The sequence below is a fragment of the Typopeltis vanoorti genome, chromosome 9 (genome assembly GCF_054136105.1).
Source record: "Typopeltis vanoorti isolate ZY-2024b chromosome 9, IOZ_Tvanoo_1.0, whole genome shotgun sequence".
Taxonomy (NCBI): Eukaryota; Metazoa; Arthropoda; class Arachnida; order Uropygi; family Thelyphonidae; genus Typopeltis; species Typopeltis vanoorti.
Genome location: NC_143557.1, coordinates 143,193,329 through 143,214,047, shown reverse-complemented (window position 1 = coordinate 143,214,047; position 20,719 = coordinate 143,193,329). Strand labels below are relative to the sequence as shown.

At 34.7% G+C, this 20,719-nt stretch overlaps 1 protein-coding gene across 2 annotated transcripts in view; it reads right to left on the bottom strand.

Annotated features, from left to right (window-relative positions):
* The window catches only part of LOC150103645 (nuclear envelope phosphatase-regulatory subunit 1-like), a 110,106-nt gene that overhangs the window by 44,300 nt on the left and 45,087 nt on the right, over nucleotides 1–20,719 (bottom strand). For both annotated transcript variants that reach the window (XM_090397717.1, XM_090397716.1), the window contains exon 2: nucleotides 13,753–13,824. In XM_090397717.1, coding sequence (XP_090253843.1) covers nucleotides 13,753–13,824 — 72 coding nt within the window. The remainder of the gene's footprint in view (nucleotides 1–13,752; nucleotides 13,825–20,719) is intronic.

Here is a 20,719-nt window from a genome sequence, read left to right as displayed (position 1 = left end):
TGTGTATAAATGGAGATAGTGGTGTAATTTATTACTAGCTCAATTCAAGTTCATATACATTGTACAAAGGAAGATCAGTCAATAGTTTGATATCTCATCTGGTACACACACACACAAGCTACAATTTAAGCAGCATAACAGAGTAATAACACTAATTTGGCCAACATTATTCTGTAATAACAACAGTTGACAAAATTAGTGTCACTCTGGTTTGAATTGTAATGTAAATTGTGTGCATGAGAGAGAGATTACTCCAAATGAAATTTCTCATTATATGGAAAGTGAAGAGATAATAAGGGGACATCCATGGAAGATAACTTTGTGTGTAATTATGAAAGGAGTGAGAGCTAAATTTTTCTCTCATACAGCAGTAAGTGAGAAAGTGGAACAATTTGCCTGCTGAAGCCATGAGTGCATCTAGTGTAAGTTTAAAAGAAGATATGGCAGATAGAGTAGATGACACATGGTGTCCTTCAATGAATCTAAGACTAAAGGTCTCTGATGATAATTTAACAGGACGCATGGTCATATTTACTGAAACATAAATTGCACTCTTTTAACCAAAGTTAAAGCTAAAAAATCATGGTGCAAGATATATGCAGGATTTTCAGAAACTAAAGTTTTCCGGAAAAAACTGAAAATGGGTATGACTTGCCAAGAATCTCCTATTCACTATCGCTACTTCCGGCCTCAAGAGCAGTTTCCTTGTGTGCCTCGTCAAAGTGATCTACTCAAATAGCAACATCTTCTTTCCCATTATTTCAAGCAAAAATTATCAGTAATTTACAAGACTTGAGATATGTAATGAACAATCCTTCATGAATAACTAATGAGAAGTGAAAGCAGAGCACAGAACAAACAGCAATGTTAGGCCAGTAGGGATAGAGCAGCTATGAAGACGTGCATATGATTGGTGCAGCATTAACAAAAGATCACACAACCCAATGACAAAAGCAAGTCGACAATCGAATTGAAATGCTAATTCTCTTCAATTCAATTCCATAACATTTGAAAGTACCATAACAACATTCACTATATATTTCTTAGTTTTAACATATTCACAACGGAGCAGAGTTTTGGCTGTTTATCATTTTGAGTTCCTACAGAACTTCTCATTACTGTTTGTGTACTGCTTAATAAATTTTATTACTGCTAGCAAGCAGTAATAAAATTCAACCGTTCAGTTGAATTTTATTACTGCTTGTTAGCATACCACTTCTGCATCGAGCTTGAGGGGGACTCGCACACACACACTTTATATGGCATGTTTCAATTTACGATTTATTTGAAGTTAGCCTTTGTGATCTGTCTTAATCACATTAAAAATTTCAAATGCAACCAAACAAACATTTAATTGAAAAATTGGACAACAGTTTTTAGTTACTGCGTTTGCCGGTGCAACATATGGTTTTACCCGAGGCTATAAAGCACCTATGAGCAACCCCCCGGCCCGGATCCGGCCCTAATCTATTTCAGCGAAGTTTGTCTAATTCATGGTGGGAAAAAACATGGTGTGTTCTACTAACTCACATTAAGCTGACGTCATATGACTTGCGCAAAACATACTATGTTTTCTCCAACCAAGGTCTCTTTCTCACTTTGACTAGCAGCGTGTGAACGTGTTACAACGTGTCAGTTCAGTACGTGCGTTGGTGTTGTGCTTTGTTTAGTGCCTGCATTGATGTTATGTTCTGTGCATGCGGTTTGGAGGCAGTTTTGTTTGACAGTTCTGAATATCGCTTATAAATTTTGGGACAATGTCAGGGGTTATTGCAAAAAAAAAAAAAAAAAAGAAAAGTAGATGCAGAGAATCGTCAATTTCAAAACAACTGGACGGAGGATTATTATTTTATTCTGAATAAAGGTTTGCCTCTATGTTTGCTGTGCAACGAATCCGTATCCGTCAACAAATACAACTTGAAGAGACACTTTACTTCGAGACATGCGGATCACCCAAAAATTGATGGATAACTACGAAAAGATGAAATACAGAAGTTGAAGAAGAAATTGGATACCCAGTAACAAATGTTCAACAAGCAAAGAATGCAGCAACACAGCATTGTCAAAGCCAGCTTTGTGGTAAGTGAAAAAATTCGCTAAGCATTCTAAGTCAATTGGTGAAAGAGAATTTATCAAAGAATGTCTGCTGGATGTTGCAAGTATAATATGTCCTGAAAAGAAAAAACACTTCGAGAATATTCGTTTGTCGAGACATACTGTTGTCCGATGGATAGAAATTATGGATGATGATATCAAAAAAAGTTTAAAAGAGAAGATTGCTAGATTGGAAGCATTTTCAATTGCTTTGGATAACACCGATGCCTCCAATACAGAACAACTAGCAATATTTATTCGAGTAATCGATGCGAATTTCAACATCACAGAAGAATTATTGGCGTTCGGATGTTAAAAGGAACAACTACCGGTGAAGATATATTTGAAACAGTCAACACAGTCTTCGAGAGATTTGGACTTAAATGGAGTTCACTATCTGGCATATGCACTGATGGAGCCCCTGCAATGGTTGGTGCACAGAAGGGATTTATTGGAATAGTTCATGAAAGAGCAATAGAACTACAGATCCATCCGGAAAATTTAACAAATTTTCACTGCATTATCCACCAACAAAATCTGTGTGCAAAATCAATTAAATTCACAAATGTTATGGAAGTTGTAGTAGCCAGTATTAACTTTATTAAGTCACATGCACTTAATCACTGCCAATTTAAGGAGTATTCGGCAGACCTATTTTCGGATTATGAAGATGTGTCTTATTCTTGTGAAGTGAGGTGGTTGAGTAAAGGTAAAATGTTAAAATGATTTTATGATCTGAGACAAGACATTGCAGATTTTATGGACATAAAAGGAAACATAATTAACCAAGTAAAAGATGATGAGTGGGTGTGTGATTTATCATTCCTTGTAGATGTCACCGGATACCTAAACGAACTGAATCTTAAATTGCAAAAACAAGGACAATTGGTTCATGAACTGAATGGATATGTCAAAGCTTTTTGTAATAAACTAAGATTGTTGGAAAGTCAGATAAGAGCTAAAAATTGTTAGTATTATCCTACTCTAGCAACTCATAAAAATATCCCTTATAATTATTATGGAGATGAACTCAAGGCACTAATAGAGCAATTTGATACAAGGTTTGCCGACTTCAAAAACAAAGACTCCACATTCGCTATATTTGCTCGTCCGATGGATGCTGATGTAAATAATGTGCCAGAAAACTTACATATGGAACTTATTGAGCTTCCGGCGGATTTAGTGCTAAAATCACAATTTAACAACATTGCTTTGAGAGATTTTTATAAATTTTATTTGGTGGAAGAAAAATATACAAATTTACATGCTTTTTCAAGAAAAATCATTTGTCTTTTCGGCAGCACATATATGTGTGAAGTTTTTTTCGAGATTGAAATACAATAAATCAAAAATTCGGACAAGAATAATGGACGAAAATCTCGAAAATTCTATGCGATTATCCTTAAGTAATATTAACATCAATATTGATATTCTCAAGTTGAAGTACAAGGCCAATCTTCACATTAAATTGTTATGTCGTTCATTACATTATAAAATTTATGTAGAGCTTTATACCAAAGCATTATATTATAAATAAATGAAATATGAAGTAGCAACTTGTTTTAATTCATTTAATATTAATTTATTTTATTTAATAATTTGGTCCAGCCCATGACTCGGAGACAGAATAAAAGACAGAAAAAAAAGGAGCCTGTTATAAATCATAGTTTCTACGGGAGGGGACATGTGATTCATTACTTAGTGCTGTTTTTATCCCAGTTGTCGCTAATTGCACTATTTGTTGAGAAATATATTACTGTAAAATCTTGTATAGAAGGATTTATTGTAGAAAATTCCTTATATACCGATTTTACTGGAGAACAAAAAATCCATTCAACATACTTGTAGCTAATTAGCATTTTTTCTTATGTTTATATAATATTGAAATATTTTAGAGTGAACTGTTAAATCATGTAACCGTCAAATTATTGCATAACATCAAAGAACAAAGAAAGTTAAGTAAAAATTAAACTGTAACAAAGGATTGTTAAAACAAAGATTCTCATATCTCAGATGGATTAAGATATGACCTAAGGCATAGATGGTGAACTATTGGCACGCATGCCAGAGATTATCGTTCCAACGGATCTTCTCTTTATTGGTGAGAATTTGGTTGGCACATCAACGATTTACAGGTGATATCCTTTTATACGCTTATAAATTATTCAACCTTTTTTTTTTTTTTAATTGTTATAATATGTATAAGTTAAATTTTGTTTTACACCAGAGAGCAGCTATGAAGATGTGCATATGATTGGTGTGGTATTAACAAAAGGTCGCGTGACACAAAGACAAAGGCAACCTACAATTGTTGAGTTGAAATGCTAATTCTCTTCAACCGAATTTCATAACATCTGAAAAAATGTCAGAACGATAATCTCTGGCACGCATGCCAGACTTTTGCAGTCTATATATTTCTTGGTTTTAACACATTCATGACGGGGTGTCGTTTATCGTTCTGATGGAGCTTCACTTTTATCGGTGGGCTCAACTCACACAAAGTTTCAACCTTTGGTTGAATTTTATTGCTGCTTGTTTGCGTTTCAGCTGGCACAGGAACTCGCACGTGCATTACATGGCATATTTCAATTCGCGGTAGAATTTTATTTGAAGTTAGCCTTTGTGATCTGTCATAATGACATTGAAAATTTCAAATGCAATAAAACAAACACTTATTTCATGTAATTGAAAAATTGGACAAGAGTTTTTTAGTTAGATACCATGTTTCCAGTGCAACATAGGGTTTGGCTCGAGTCTATACAGCGTAGCTTCTGTGAGAGGGAACATGCAATTCATTAGTTAGTGCAGTTTTTATTCCAGCTGTCTCTAATTGCACTATTTGTTGAGAAATATATTACATAGACTGCAAAAGCCTCCATACCTTAATCAGGGATACAATAAAACTACTTATTTTTCTTGCATCTGCAGTATAATGGCTGTTGGGGAGGGCGTATTGTTAAGTTAACCGCAGGGAGCAAGTTATGATCGCCTCAACGTGAACATTTTTCGTGTGAGGCATAAGCAACACTTTTAAATGTCTTTTTTCGTAAAGTAAAATCAGGGGTGCCTGGTAATACACGCAGTGGTGAACTATGGAAATTTTAACAAAGGGCTCGCATCATCGAGTAAAAAAAAGCCGTATTTCATGCAAAAACGTTTATTAATACAGCTTGTGTACAAATGCCAATCAAAAAGTATGAGGGGACAATCAACTTGTAAAGGTTATCATTTTTAAACAAATATTTCATGATCAAAACATGAAATATTTGCACACAATCATCTGTGTTCGTTTATCTTACATTAGAAAAACATTTTTTAATTATCAAAATATAAGAATAAAATCTTTTATAATCGCACAAATGAAATAGTCCGCATTTTTTATAAACAAAATAAATTTCTTAATTTCTTTCTAAAGAGCCTCTTGGCTCTTTATCATAAAATAAATTTCTTTTGTTTGCGATAGAAGTTTTATGACAAACAATCTATAAATAATAAATAAATATTATCTAAACACAATAATATTGAAGTAAGTTATATTTCTCTTTTATTTTTATACTTCAAGTGATAATCAATGGTACCAATCAAGGGGCATTATTATATAGTCATATTTATTTATATGCGATTACTAAAAGTGAATTCTTATTTGTAAAATAATAGTAACAGTAACTATATTTTATTTAATAAAATCACTTTTATTAGGTTACCGTACGAGTTTTTTGCTTAATATATTTCAAAAAATTATGGTTTTTTTTCCCTTTTTTTTGAAAAAATAAAAAAGTAAACAAGAACAAGGGGCTCACAAATTTGACAAAAATTTAACAAAGGGCTCGGGCGAGCCCCCTTATAGCTCACCACTGAATACACGAGGGCGAGTTATTTTCGAGTCAATATGGTAAGCATTTCGTCGACAAGTTGACGTCCTTCTGCTGCTTCCATTGCTCAGCTAACTTCTATGGTGAGTTACAAAGCATAAATATTTTTCTCACTACTGTTTTTTTTTTTCAAACCAACATAATAAAAATCAATTTAATAATACAATAATCAATTTTACACTGAATAACATTAGAAATTTATATATAAATAAATATTATAAATAAATATATAAATTAATTATTTAAGTTAGATTAATTTTCAATTAATTTTTCCCCTATTAAAAACTGCCCAGCATGTGCAAATCGATTGTTAAAGTTTTGGCACGCACCTGCACATCAGCAACTCGATTTGTAAATTTTTGGCACACGCACATAAAAAGGTTCACCACCACTTTTGAGGGCAAACGGGAGTCGCATACAGAGGAGTCTTGGTATTCATCGTCGGAAGGTGGCTCTTGCCGTGGTAGAGGTCAGTCGTCTTCTGGTAGATGGCCACATAGAAACAAAGGTTGTATCAATGTTCGAGGATGTCATACCAATTCAAGGACAGTGATTTCAAGAATCTATTAGTGTGGACCAGACGACTATATACAAAGTAAGGTGTAATGTATTGTATTTTACTAGAAGCAATTGCGACAGAGATTACTCTTAAGTTTTTATGTTAATATTGTTTGAGGACTGAAGGCATTTAGCTAATCATTGAATTAACTTGTTTAGTTATAGAGACAGGATAGAATTAATGAAAGGTGAAATTCAATATGCTTAATATTGTTTATTAGCTAAGCCTGTCTATTGTTTAGCATGTGTAAGTTTGCTCTGTGTAAATTAGTACCTTAGACACGTTATTTAAGAGAGAATTGTTAACTTAGGAGGATTACTTATAATTCCAAGCATATGTTGCTGTAGAAGTATAGAGCCTGAAACAACTTGTATACTTAGTGTTAACTTTCATTGTACATTCATTTAGCATGAATAAATTGTTTTGTTTGTCAAATAACTTGCCTGATTCCTGCATACCAATTCACTGCTCATAAAAATCGAATCTGTGTGACCTAGAGAATTAAGTAGCCCCGACTGAAAATTCAGTAAGTTTGTGTTGCTAGATTTAGTATTAAGTATAAGAGAGGAAAGTTCTGTGCCTTGCTGAGTGTTTTTCTTTGGAAGGATATTCAACTCCTATCTGTGAATCCTGACAACGCAGTCGACATAAACAAATAAATTTTCAGAATTCAAAATAGAAAAACATCAACAGTTCAGACAAAGAAATTGGCTCCAGCCAGAGGCAATTTCTTAGTTCTAAAGTTTCATGCATGTGTAGAAGCATAATTGCAGCCTTGAGACAAGGGGGAGGGGAGTTAAGTTGAATGAGAGGATTAAAAATAGGAGACTAAATCAAGCAACGTATTTAGAGCTCGGAGTTACGACTGTATAATAAGTAGAGTAAACCAAGTTAAGAAGTTTAAAGTAAGATTAAGAATAGTAAAGAGAAATTTTGAAGATAAGTTACCAATATCAATTAAAAGTAAAAATTTTACAATGGCACAACGACATGATTTTACATTACACAGACTACAAATATCTCTAAACCTTATTCAGTGATACAATAAAACTACCTGTTTTTCTTGCATCTGCAGTACAGTGGCTGTTGAGGAGGATGTGTTGTTTACCGTGGGGAGCAAGTTACTATCGCCCCAACACGAACATGTTTAAACTTTTTTTGTGTGTGAGGTATATGCGAAACTTTTTAATTTCTTTTTTTCGTAAAGTAAAATCAGGGGTGTGAGTTATACACAAGGGCGAGTTATATTCAAGTAAATATGGTAGGTAGAACTAGATAAAGCCTCATGGCATCATTTCAATCTTTCTAGGTTTTTTTAAGTTTGAAAACCACTGCTTTAGGCTGTGGTTTTCAAACTTTTTAAAGAGACTCTTTTGTAAAAAAAAAATCCTTGTGCCCCTACACTTTTCATAAAATAATACTGAGCTATAGTTTCTTTTTTTTTTTGCATGTATAATGGTTTTCATAAATTAAGGAACAAAGAGAAAAATCACAATAACTCAAAAACTGAATTTTTTATGCATTTGGTGAAAAGCAGTATACGAGATGTAAAAGAGGAAACACCCACAAAAATTGTAAGTAAATAATTCAATTCAGTAACAAATGGGTACATGAAGACAATGGTAAAAATCAAGAGCACTAAGATGAGATTGACAAAGTGCCTCAATAAAGAATGTGCTCACCCCCTCACGATATTTCATACCAATCCATGTGTCCCTCGAGGCTTTGGGAGGGGAGGGGGATGAGAGCAGCAACACATCTATAAATATTGGTCCAGGAGCATGCTCACTGAGAACGAGCATTATCATTTTGTAGGATAAATACATCTCATATTGCATCCACATACAGACAAACACAGGGACTGAGTAGAACTAAGAAATATGAATATGAGAAACATCAGAACATAACAGTTCTGCATATAAGTTTTATAGATCAGGAAAATGCATAACAAAGTGCCAAGAGAAAAGTTGTTAAAAATGCTACAATATAATGAATATGGTGTAAACAGAACATATCTAACAACCATCAAATAATGGCAATGATGAGCAGGACCTTGACATGCAAAAATGAAGAGGTCATAATTCCTTTGTATGAGGCCATGATTAGGTCTCATATGGATTGTGCACAGATTTGGTGACTGGATTTCCATGGTGACGAGGATTTGTTAGAAATGGTCCAGAGAAGATTTACAAATGGGTTAACTGGCCTTTGGAATATGAAATATGAAGACTGATTAAAAGAATTATGCAAAGCCTCAAGAATAGGAGGAAGGGAAGATATGATTGAGACATAAGTTGGTCAGTCATGATACAGTGTAAAGGAATAATTACAGCACAAAAAGAAATAATTAAATAGAAGGATTAATCGTTTCAATATTTCATCTATCACAGTCATCTTTAGGAATACAATGCTAAAATTGTAATAACACACACAAAACACAAGAAACAATAGGTAGAAGAAATGAAATTAGACTAAATAAAGTTTTATGGGAAGCACCTGCTAGGTATTGTTGGTTAGTCTTAGATGTAGGGCAAGAGGCCTGAGAATTAAAAGTTTCCCAAATCTTGGAAAGTTTAATACAACCATATTAATTAAGATTAGGCTGTTTTTTTTAAATCTGCTAATGATTCTAAAAAGAATCAAGACTGTATTTACTGTGATGAAACATGACAGTTTTCTTTCATCTGATTCAAGGTATCCAAGGCATGTTCTGCTAAATTTGACTGACCATACTATGACATAACTGTCAGATTTTAGGAAGAGACAATATATACTAGAATATTAATTAAAAACTTTAATACTTCCTATATTTTGGTAATTTTACACTACCATCTTCAGGGAACACAAAACAGTGATATGTACATGCAGGCACTAACACTAAATAAATATGGCTGAAGACAACAACTGAAGTCGGTTCTAGAGTCCTAAAGGTGCCCCCTAGTGGGCTAAACTGAGTTGTCTTGGGTTGATGTTCTGTTGGGTTGATGTTCTTAGATGCAAGCTTTCCATATTTGGGGCAGTCTCATGCATCCAAATTTATTGAGGTTTGGGGAGTTTTCTTTAGAGCTGAGGCTGATTTCAGGAATAATCTCTCATATCTATGCTTGATGCGGAGTAGTAAAACGGCTTTCTTCCAGCGTATTTTGTAGCGGGTGTCCAAAGAATGGTCAGCAATTCCTGAGTGAATGTATTGGTGGAATCAGATATAGTCCTTATGTTCAGATATCCTGATATTATCTCTCCTGCCTGTTTGGCCATAGTAGGACAGTTTGCAACTACAAGGGACCTGGTATACTCCGGTGGGTCTAGAGCAGTGGTTCCCAAACTTTTTCAGGCCACCGCCCCCCTCGAATCCATAAACTCATCGTCAGTGCCCCGTGTCTTACCTGAACCCACCCTACATTCAGAAAAGCGATTCACACAACCCACAAGGAACGGTAATAACATTTTAAAAACAAATATTAATTTATAATTTAAACTTATTTTAAATCCAAAAAAAAAAACATTTAGCTTTAATAGCAACTTTACATTAAAATCTAATAAAACATTGTATTATAAGGCTATTCAATAGCAGCTATTGACTTGAATGTTTTAAAAATCCTTAAAGTGATGGATGGGCTTCATGGAGTCATGGACTTCATGGAGACAGTTTTCCGATGTCTGGTTTAATATAATTCAGCAGTAGTCTTAAATCTCCACATTGAGTTATCTGGAGTCTTATTCAAATTAAGTGGATATTGAATCCAACATTATTTCAAAGCCGAATAGAGAAACTACAAAAGTTTCATACCGAATATAGAAACTATAAAAATTTCGGCGGATCCAAGCGTAAGCAAACCTTTCATGACAGGAGCAACACGTAGTAAAAGTGGAGTAATACTGATCACTATCCTTAGTATTTCCCCTAATAAAAGACATCTCCTAGTGGACATGCATAACATCATACATGTCCACTAGGAGATGTGTTTTATATTATGAGAAATACTAAGGATAGTGATCAGTTCTTACTCCACCTTTACTACAAGTTGCTCCTGTCATGAAAAGTTTGCTTACCCTTGGATCCACCGAAACGTTTATAGTTTCTATATTCGGCATGAAACTCTTGTAGTTTCTCTATTCGGCTTTAAAATCTCTTTGCAGAAAGAGCAGAGATCTTTTTCTACAACCAAAACTCTTCATAAGATTTCTTAAATTTTGGCATCAGCTCAAAGTCATTTTACAGCTCAATTAGTTCTGCCTCCATGGCTCCCACTACCTCAGTATCGGAAAATGGATTTATTATCTAATCTGGAACTTTCAACGAAACTAAATCCTTGATCTACTTGCCTTGTCAGGATGTACCTTCTTCAAATGTTCAATTATTCTGGAAGGCTTCATGGCCTCATTTGAGAAGACCCTTTCACAAATTGGCACAATGGCAGCTGCTGGTATGCATCCATATTTTAGGTATTCAAAGCTATACTGCCTACATTTCTTCTCTGACGTATCTGCCATTTCTATTCTGGAACATGCAGAAATAAGCGTACATACATATTTGAAAGCAGTTTTTATAAATAATAATCTTTATATCCTCACAATATAACAGCACCTATAATTTGCCAAGCTGTGACACAAAACTTACATAGCTAAATGCTTCACATTTTTGTTCAGTAAATAAGAATATGGGAAAATACATTATTTTACCTTAATATACTATTAAGGTAAAAAAGGACCACTTCAGAAATTACCAACAAAAAACTCGAAATGTCTTGGAAACAGTATGTCTTGGAAAACAACAAAAAATGTTTTGAAAACAACAGTAACAATAATAATAATAAAACAGCCGCAATTAATTATTGCACATTTCAGCATTTTGCAGCACACCTTCAGCGCCCCCCCTGCTGCCTGCTTGCCTCTTAGCGCCCCTAAGTAATCAAACCGCCCACTTTGGGAACCATTGGTCTAGAGGAAGTGGCTGGTCTTTGGTGGAGCAGATAAGAGATGCCAATATTTTATACGATTTTTAACAAGTTGTCAGGTCATATTTTTTTAGGATATTTGTCAGCTTTTCAGAAGTACCCCAGATATAAGGAATGGTGATAGATTTAGAGTAATCCCTGTTATGAAGGGGGGGGAGGGAGGTTTGTGGTTAATTGGTTTTAATATTTTTTAGGGGTTTTACAACCCCTTGGCTACATAAGTTCAGTAGTTAGGGCATTGTTATCTCAACTCATTAATTTTGCCCTGTTATATAGGGTTTTTATAATCCCATACACTGTTGGGAGGAGGAGGAGGGGATGTGACTGTTGGTGAATGTATTTACCTGTATGTGTAGGTTTTCTGTAAACAGAGAAAGCCAGGGATCAATCAGGCTGGCGTGTAATCAGAATGTCTAGGAAAGGGAGATTGTTATTGGTTTCCTTTTCCAAGGTAAACTGGATCCTGGGGTGTTGATTATTTAAGTGTTTTAAGAAGTTGTAGAGTGTGTCCAAGCCATGCAGCCAAATAGTGTAGCCAAACAGTAGGTTTATGTTGGAGTGAGAAGTTTTCTATACTGGCTTTAAAGTGGAATGAATTTATTATGTGTGAAGGTGTGTTGTCAGTATACGGTGTGAGCACTTTGGCTAATTGTAAGAAAGCCACTTTACTACACCGCAGCAAGTATAAAGATGAGAGATTATTCCTGGAATCAGCCTCAGCTCTAAAAAACTCCCCAAACCTCAACCAATTTGGATGCATGAGACTGCTCCAAATATGGAAAGCTTGCATTCCAAGGAACACCAGCCCAACAGCCAAGACATCCCAATTTAGCCCATTAAGGGGCACCTTTAGGACTCTAGAATCGACTTCAGTTGTCTTCTTCAGTCATATTTGTTTAGTATTACTGCCTGCGTGCACATATCACTATTTTGTGTTTCCTGAAGATGGTAATGTAACATTACTGAAATATAAGAAGTATTAATTAGTTTTTAATTAAATTTCTAGTATACGTTGTCTTTCCCTAAGATCTGACAGTTATGTATTATCAAAGTATAAGTTTATCTACAAGAATTGCATACTTATGGCAGCAGATGTATTTTATTTTTTGTGTTCTTCTAGGCAGATATGACCTTGTTCTTGCAACTTATCATATTACATGGTCATACGGGAGATCTGCTAACATCTGCAGATACATAAACACCTGGAATAGAGAGGGGAGATCCTTAGAAAAGAACAGAAGCAAGCTTCAAATGAGGTTTGAAAGCAGTGCAGAGATTATATTTCATTAAAGTTCTGGCTATATTTTTCTGAAGTGTCCCAGAAAGGAATAGTAATGGCATTACTGTGGTCTTTATGTTGAATTGGATGTGAAAGGGACAGATAAATTTGTAGATCTTTTTGGCATTATAATCATTGAACAGAAAGGTTTGGCAATGAAGGCAAGTTCTGCTGTAAGGGAAGCTTGGATGGAACAGAGGTTTGAGGTTCTGACAAGGATATTGATGACACCATAATGTTGAGAAAGGGAAAAAGTTGATGTATCTACATGTGTGGGTGGGCTTTCTGTAAACTGCAAAAGAAAGAATGCTATTGAGCAGACGTGTGATTAGTCAGGGTAAGCAGGTTAACATGGAAAAAAATTTTCGGAGAATGGGAGGGGAAGGAAAACAAGAAGCCATCCCTAGAAACTGTATAAGGAAGGTGTGAGAAAAGGAGTGAGGAGAAGGTTGTTTGCATGGAGAGTGGAATGCATTGTCTGGGTGTGATTCACTGATTTAGACACACTGAATCAGTTTAAGGCAGCTGGATGAGCTTTGTGTGTGATAGTGTGTACTTCCCACGTTGAATCTCTGACTCCGTGGAAATCAGATGTTAATGTCGATAATAATAATAATGATGATCTATATTTGAGTTATCAGTTATTAGAATTGAAGGTGGTACAGGAAGACAGTCTAATGTGAAAGGTCTAAGAAAAGGGATGTACACAAGCTATGCCCAACTAGCATCAGTTCTGATATCAAGCATAGATGTTAATCTCAACTTTGTACTCTATCGTAAACAAATCCACTGCAGGATTTTTTAAATAAATTTCATACAAAATTTAACAAATTTGATATGATCAGCAATAGAAAGATAGGCTGCATGATATTACAAAGGAATTTAGTATTGTTAGCATTCAGGAAGTGTACTGCAAAAGATTAACACATTACACATTTAAGAAGTTTTTGTTCCAGCATGCTAAGCACAAATTAAAAACTACTTCCTTACCTCTCCATCTTTTAGTTTGAGGTTGCAAATATGCAATTACTTCTGTCAATCTCCTTTCAAATGCTTTGAGATCTGAAAGAGAAGAAAAATATAGTATAATGATGAAGTTTTGTTTATTCTGTATATTCAAGCAAAGTTCATTTCAACAGGAAGTAAATAAATATGAGACTACTTAATGGAATTGTTCAAAGCTAAAGAAGAGATTTCTACATACTGTAAAAAATGTGGTGAAACAAATTAGGCTTTTGACCAAATGTCCAACTCAACTTAGTGTACACACTGTTGGGTAATATCCACCTAGATATGCATGGACAAGGATATATATGGAAATTCAGGATCCATATTGGTGTTCTGTAGTTCATGGCTTAAAATTGTTACATACATACATACATATAATTGTTATATCAAATCACATGGTTACTGAAGAATACTTTGATGAGCAGAGACAAGCAAGTTATTGTTCCTCTGTATCGAGCCTTGATAAGACCCCATCTTGACTACTGTGCCCAGATTTCGGCACCAAGGTTTCTTCTTGATGGGGAGGAGGTGGAGAGGATCCAGAGGCGAGTGACCAAGATGATAGCAGGTCTATGGAATGAACCTTATGAGAACAGGTTGAAGATTTGTGGGTTGCAGAAATTGGTTGATAGGCGGAAAAGGGGTGATATGATTGAGAAATTCAAATTACTGACGGGTTTCTATAAGATTAATTCAGAGGATATGTTTGAGAACAGGTGTGGTGGTGGGAGGACTAGGGGTGTTAGAGCTAGGTTTTTTACTTGGAGAGTGGTATATGAGTGGAATAAGCTGCCAGAGTCTGTTGTAGGTGCCATGACTGTGAATGAGTTCAGAACAAAATATGATAGATACTGTGTGAATGTTGAATAGTTGTTCTTAACATGATGTTAGGGCCTCCTTCAATGAGTCTAAGGACTCCTTGGAGTTTCTCATAATAATAATACATGCTAAAATTGAAACATACTATTAGATTTTTAAGACCATAGATTTAATAAACATTTATATATAATCGTCTACTAGTTGAAATCGAGATGATGTTTTTGGGATGGAGGTTGTTGCACTTTTTTTTAATTGTTACTTTTTCAGCATAAGAGGATCGTAGAACAGGTGTAATGGTGGCTAGCTTTCTTTTTGCATCCTGATATGTTATGTTTTGTTTTAATTTTTTGTATCTCTTTTTCATCTTTCCATTTCTGACATGCACGAGAGTATGTTGGATCTCCAGTGATGAGTCTTCTGACTCCATGGAGGTGCTCGTATAATAATAATAAAAAACGCTCCAGTTATGACATAAATGGGACATTGTATCAAACAGTACATAGTCTCGATCTGAGTTGTAGGTCAGCAGTTAGAATTGAAGGAGGTACAGGAAGATGATTTGATGTTAAGTCAAGTGTGCAATAAAGGTATACATTATCTCCACTGTTATTCTTCATCTATGACATTGTTAGTATTCAGGAATGTATTTGGCATAGCTAATCTCAGGTGGTATGGTCACTTAAACAGAATGGAAGAGGAAAGATTAGGTAAACAAGTATTCTTTGCCTGCATGGCAGGAAAAAGAACTAGAGAAAGACCAAGATGTATGCAGACTGATACAGCAAAAAGTGCCTTAGAAGACAGAAAATATAAGATCTGGAAGAAAATTATTGAAGGAAGTTAGTAATGATATAATTTTTTATGTAGTACTATAAGATCCTGTCACCTCCCCTGAGGATATATGTCAGGAATTTGATGATGATGACATCAGATTAGGTTTGATGTAGACATTAATATACAATTATTTACAATGGCAAAGTTAGAGAGGATGATAAGGGAGACAATTTTTGATGCCAAATCCTTTCAGGCTGATCGGAACCAACTCAATTCAATGTTACTAAATACAAGGTTACACAGTTTCGCATCAAAGACACTGCATGCAGAGCATTATATTAATGGTCATTTGATAAGTGATGAATGAAGCTAGAGACCTGGGAGTAATGGTGGAGAGTATGTTTTAAATGCCACGATGCTAAGATTGCTAAAGTTATCAAATCAGATAGCTACGACGTTTAAGAGAACACTAATTTTTCAAAGAAAGGAAGCTGTTCTGCTGTACAAGGCAATGATAAGACATCTTTATTACTGTGCTAATGATTACCTGGATTCAGTGGAAACAAGAAAACAATTGAAAAGAAAAAGCAATGGGTAACAGATATTCAGCCTGTGGAATTGTACTAATGAGAGTAGACTGAAGGAATATGTTAATTCAAGTCTGAGTAATAAAAGAGAGAAGATATGACAGAAATATGCTTGTAAGATAATCTTACAGTATTAACCAGTGCAATTCTGCATCTCTTGGCAGGGGTGGGGACTTTTCTTCCCATAGTGCATGGCCTTATACTTTGCTACACAAAACTGCAGCCATTATCCTCTGCCCATACTGCAAGTCTTTTTAAGTCACCCTACATAGTTTGCTGATTATGCAAAACTGCTTCTCATTTTTGCATTATCAGCAAACCTTTAACTTTTGGCCAAGCTGAACCAACCAACTTGGCCAAAATCTTTCTTCCTATTCCAGATGCTTCTGACATTAGTATACAAAAATTGAGGTATTCTCTTTGTTTCAGAACCATCCTCACACCCCCGTGTAAACTATCCCCTCAATTTCAAAACTTGAGAGGCTACATTCAGAATCATTTGTTCATTCTCTCACTCACATAGTTTGATGTGAGTGAGAGAATGAACATAGTTTGCTGATATCCCTACATAGTTTGCTGATTATGCAAAACTGCTTCTCAGTTTTGCATTATCAGCAAACCTTTAACTTTTGGCCAAGCTGAACCAACCAACTTGGCCAAAATCTTTCTTCCTATTCCAGATGCTTCTGACATTAGTATACAAAAATTGAGGTATTCTCTTTGTTTCAGAACCATCCTCACACCCCCGTGTAAACTATCCCCTCAATTTCAAAACTTGAGAGGCTACATTCAGAATCATTTGTTCATTCTCTCACTCACCTCATCTCTCCCAAATAATAGTTATTTCTTGGCATCATTAATTTATAATATAACCAAGTGAAAAAACTTTCAAACATGTTCTCAAGAGACCTACAGTAATTTACTGCTTATCTGATCCTGAAATTATCAGAATTTGAGTTCTTATAACAAGTACAATTACATGGTGCTCTACTAGAAGTCAGTTGACATGCAAGGGACCTTATGTAAGTCCTTTCATCCACATCAAATTCACTCTACACGCTCATAAACTCAACATAGCACCAACCCTCATACACACTTGTTCACTAAACTGCAATCAAACTTTTCTTTTCAACTTGTCCTTATCACACTGCAGCAAGTCTCACAATCTTTATTCTATCATTCTTATATGCTTGCACCAGAAATACTTCCATATCTTCTCATATACAATGCTTGTTGCCCCAAATCATTTATACCTGGCAATATAATCCTCTTTCACTTTACCTCTCTACATCCTAATAACATTGCTAACATCCTTAAATCTTTTCCCAAGGGAAACAATTTCACACTCTCTTCAAGCACTCCTCTCATGAAATTTCCATAGAAAATTTACCTTATACTCCCTCTTGCTCATTCTCAGTTTCAACCAACATTTTCATCGAAAGTTTTGAAAGCATGCTCTTGACTCAGCCCCTGCTAAGCCTTCTAAATGGCTAATATATGTACTCTACTGATAGTAACCTTTCTCTTACAGTATGCATATATATATCTGCTGTGAGTATGCAGGACTCACAGCAGATATCCACAAACTTTTGCATCATTCTCTCTCTCTCTACAATCTCCAGAATCAACAAAATACTGAATCCTTCTCCCAATCCTCAACCTTCTCTTCAGAAAGATTACAGTAATGCTATCTCCCATTCTCTCTGATCAGTTTCAGAAAAAAGTCAGAATTTTTAAAAAAATATAATCTGTGCACAGTCTTCAAAGCCACACTTGAAATTGCCTGCCCTATTCATTCCAAGAACCAACTCCTTCCTTCTTTAGCTCCTGGTGTATATAGTTCTTTGTTTCTGCAAGCTGGTCTGCTATGGATATATGGGAGAACAAATACAAGTAATCATGCCTACTATCAGGTCTATTAGACTATCTATACCTTGAAGGCAACATGCAGAATCAAACAGAAAAAAATATGCTCCATTACAGCCGAGCTCAAAAGGCATTTTTGCAGTTTTCTTTAAAAACCAACCTAATTTAAATAAATATGGATGTGTTAAACTTCCCAAAATATGAGAATCATTATCTTAAGCTCCCATACTATAACTTAGGCTTATGTCTGGTGCTCATAGAAGGAATTAGGTTCAAAAAGTTGCCCTTTATAACTGGTTGAACAGTTTATTATAATTTTGTTTTCCTGAATAGTTTACTGTTAAGTAGACATTTTATTTGAAGATGATGAACAGTTTACTTTTTTACCCACTGCAGGCTGAATGCCTCTCCCACTGTGGGAGGTTTGGGTCTACTACTCCCATGGTGACCCAGTCCATATTGGGAGAGTATTTATACTTGAGGGAATGAACATATGAAGGTGGAAGACAATCACAAACATCCATGCCTACGCAGAATTCGAACCTGCTGTCTCTTGGCTGGAGAGTGGATATGCTAGGCTAACACATGTTTATATCATCATCAGTTGCATGATGATGATGATATAAACACGTGTTTATATGTCTTGGGACTGGTAGCTCAGCAACAATTTCCTCCATTCCACTCTCATTGGCTTTCTTCTTAACCTCCTGGTAACTCCTCAAAGCCGTGCTGTCTTTGACTTGGTCAAGAAAGCTTTTCCTTGGTCTGCCTCTTCTTCTTTTCCCCTCTATTTTGCCTTCAGTTATTCTTTTCACAAGTCCATCATGTCAAAGTATATGTCCAAACCACCTATCCCTTCTAATTTTGATCGATTTAATTAGAGTTTTTGTTTCATTTATCTCTCTCAGGACTTGATGGTTTGATTTTTTTTCTGTCCATTTTATTTTGTTCATGCGGCACCAGCACCACATTTCAAAAGCCTCCAATCTTCTTACATCTTCTCTGCCTAGAATCCAGGTTTCACATCCATACAGTGCAATGCTCCATATCAATGTCTTTACTAATTTTTTTTTCAATTGTAGGTTGAGGTTTCCTGTTAAAATGCTTTTCATCTTAGAGAATTAGGCTTATGCGTTGTTTATTCTTGATCTTATGTCTTCTCTTGTTCTGCCATCTTCTGTTATTAGGCTTCCTAAATATTTAAAACTTTTCACTTGTTTTATTTGTTCCTCGCTGATGTCTATATGCTCTGTATTGATAGGGATTTTGCCTGTAACAATGATTTTAATCTTATCTGTGCTGATTTTCATTTTATATTTTTCAAGGTTATTATTTAGTAATTCTAGCATTGTTTTTAACGTTCTTCTGTTTTCTGCTACAAGGGCTATGTCATCAGCAAATCTTATATACATGACTTGCTCGTCATTTATCTTTATGCTACTATTTATTTCTTCTTTAGTTTCCTGAATGGCCTTTTCAATATATAAATTAAATAAAAGTGGTGAAAGTATACATCCTTGTCTTACTCCACTCCTTATATTTATTATTTTCTCCTTATCATTGATTTTAATCTGTCCATTTTGATTTTTGTAAATTTGATAAATTATTTTCCTATTCATCAAATGTATGCCGATATTAGTTAGACAATTTAGGAGTATTTGCTGGTTTACTTTATCAAACGCTTTCTCTAAATCAAGGAAGCAAATGTAAGTATTTTGACTAAGGTCTAACTTCTCTCTATTATTGTTCTTAAACAGAGTATTGCCTCTCTTGTTCCTTTATTCTTTCTGAATCCAAATTGGTCTTCATCCAATAGACAATCTATTTTTGAATAAATTCTATTTTGAATAATTTTTAGCACAATTTTGCTAACATGTGGGATTAAAGCTATTGTTCTAAATTAGCTGCATTTGTTTGCATTATTCTTTTTTGATATGGAAGAGAAATCTGGACAATAAAACAAAAAGACAAACAAAGATTAACAACAGCAGAAATGAAGTTTATGAGAAAACTGCAAAGTATACCCTATTTGATCGCAAAAGAAACGAAGATATTATGAAAGAATTAAACCAAGAACCAGTAATAGAAAAAATTAAAAAATATAAACATAAATGGATGGAACACGTTCAAAGAATGAAAACAGAAAGATTACCAAAACAAGCCTTAAAGTACAAGCCATTAGGGAAAAGAAACCCAGGACGTCCTCTTAAACGATGACTTCTAAGGCCATGCTAGGCCTAAATCCTTGATACGTACGATGATGATTCTTTTTTTGGTATTGGTATTATGGTTGATTTCATAAAGTTCTTTGGTATTTCTCCTCTATCATAGATTTGGGCTATTAATTGATAGTACGGTTTTTGTCTCATCACCTAGATTTTGTAGTAGTTCTATAGGAATATTGTCTATACCTGGACTTTTTCCTTTACTCATTTCGGACAGTGCTTTATCAAATTCTTCTCGCATTATTGGGGCTCCTAGATTATCTTTATTTTGATTTTCTATGCTGATATCAACATCAAGTGCATCGCCATTATAGAGATTTTCAAGATAATTCTTCCATTCCATTAATATATCCTCAGATTCTATTAGTAATTTCCAATTTTCATCTTTGATGGCATTGTTTTTGCTGTTCTTATTAAATTTAAAAGTCAGTTTGTTAATTTCTTTATAGGCTTTCTCTATGCTTTCTTTTTTAAAGAATTCATTTATGTTATTACACTGTTCTTCCAGGTATTCTTTTTTGGCTTGTCTACATTTTCTTGTAATTTGATTTTTAAGATATTTGTATTTGGCCACATCTTCTTTAACAGCATTTTTATATTTTCTTCTTTCATCCATAAGGCCAAGTATTTCATCTGTTATCCAATGTTTTCTTTATTCTTTTTCTGCATTTTTCAATA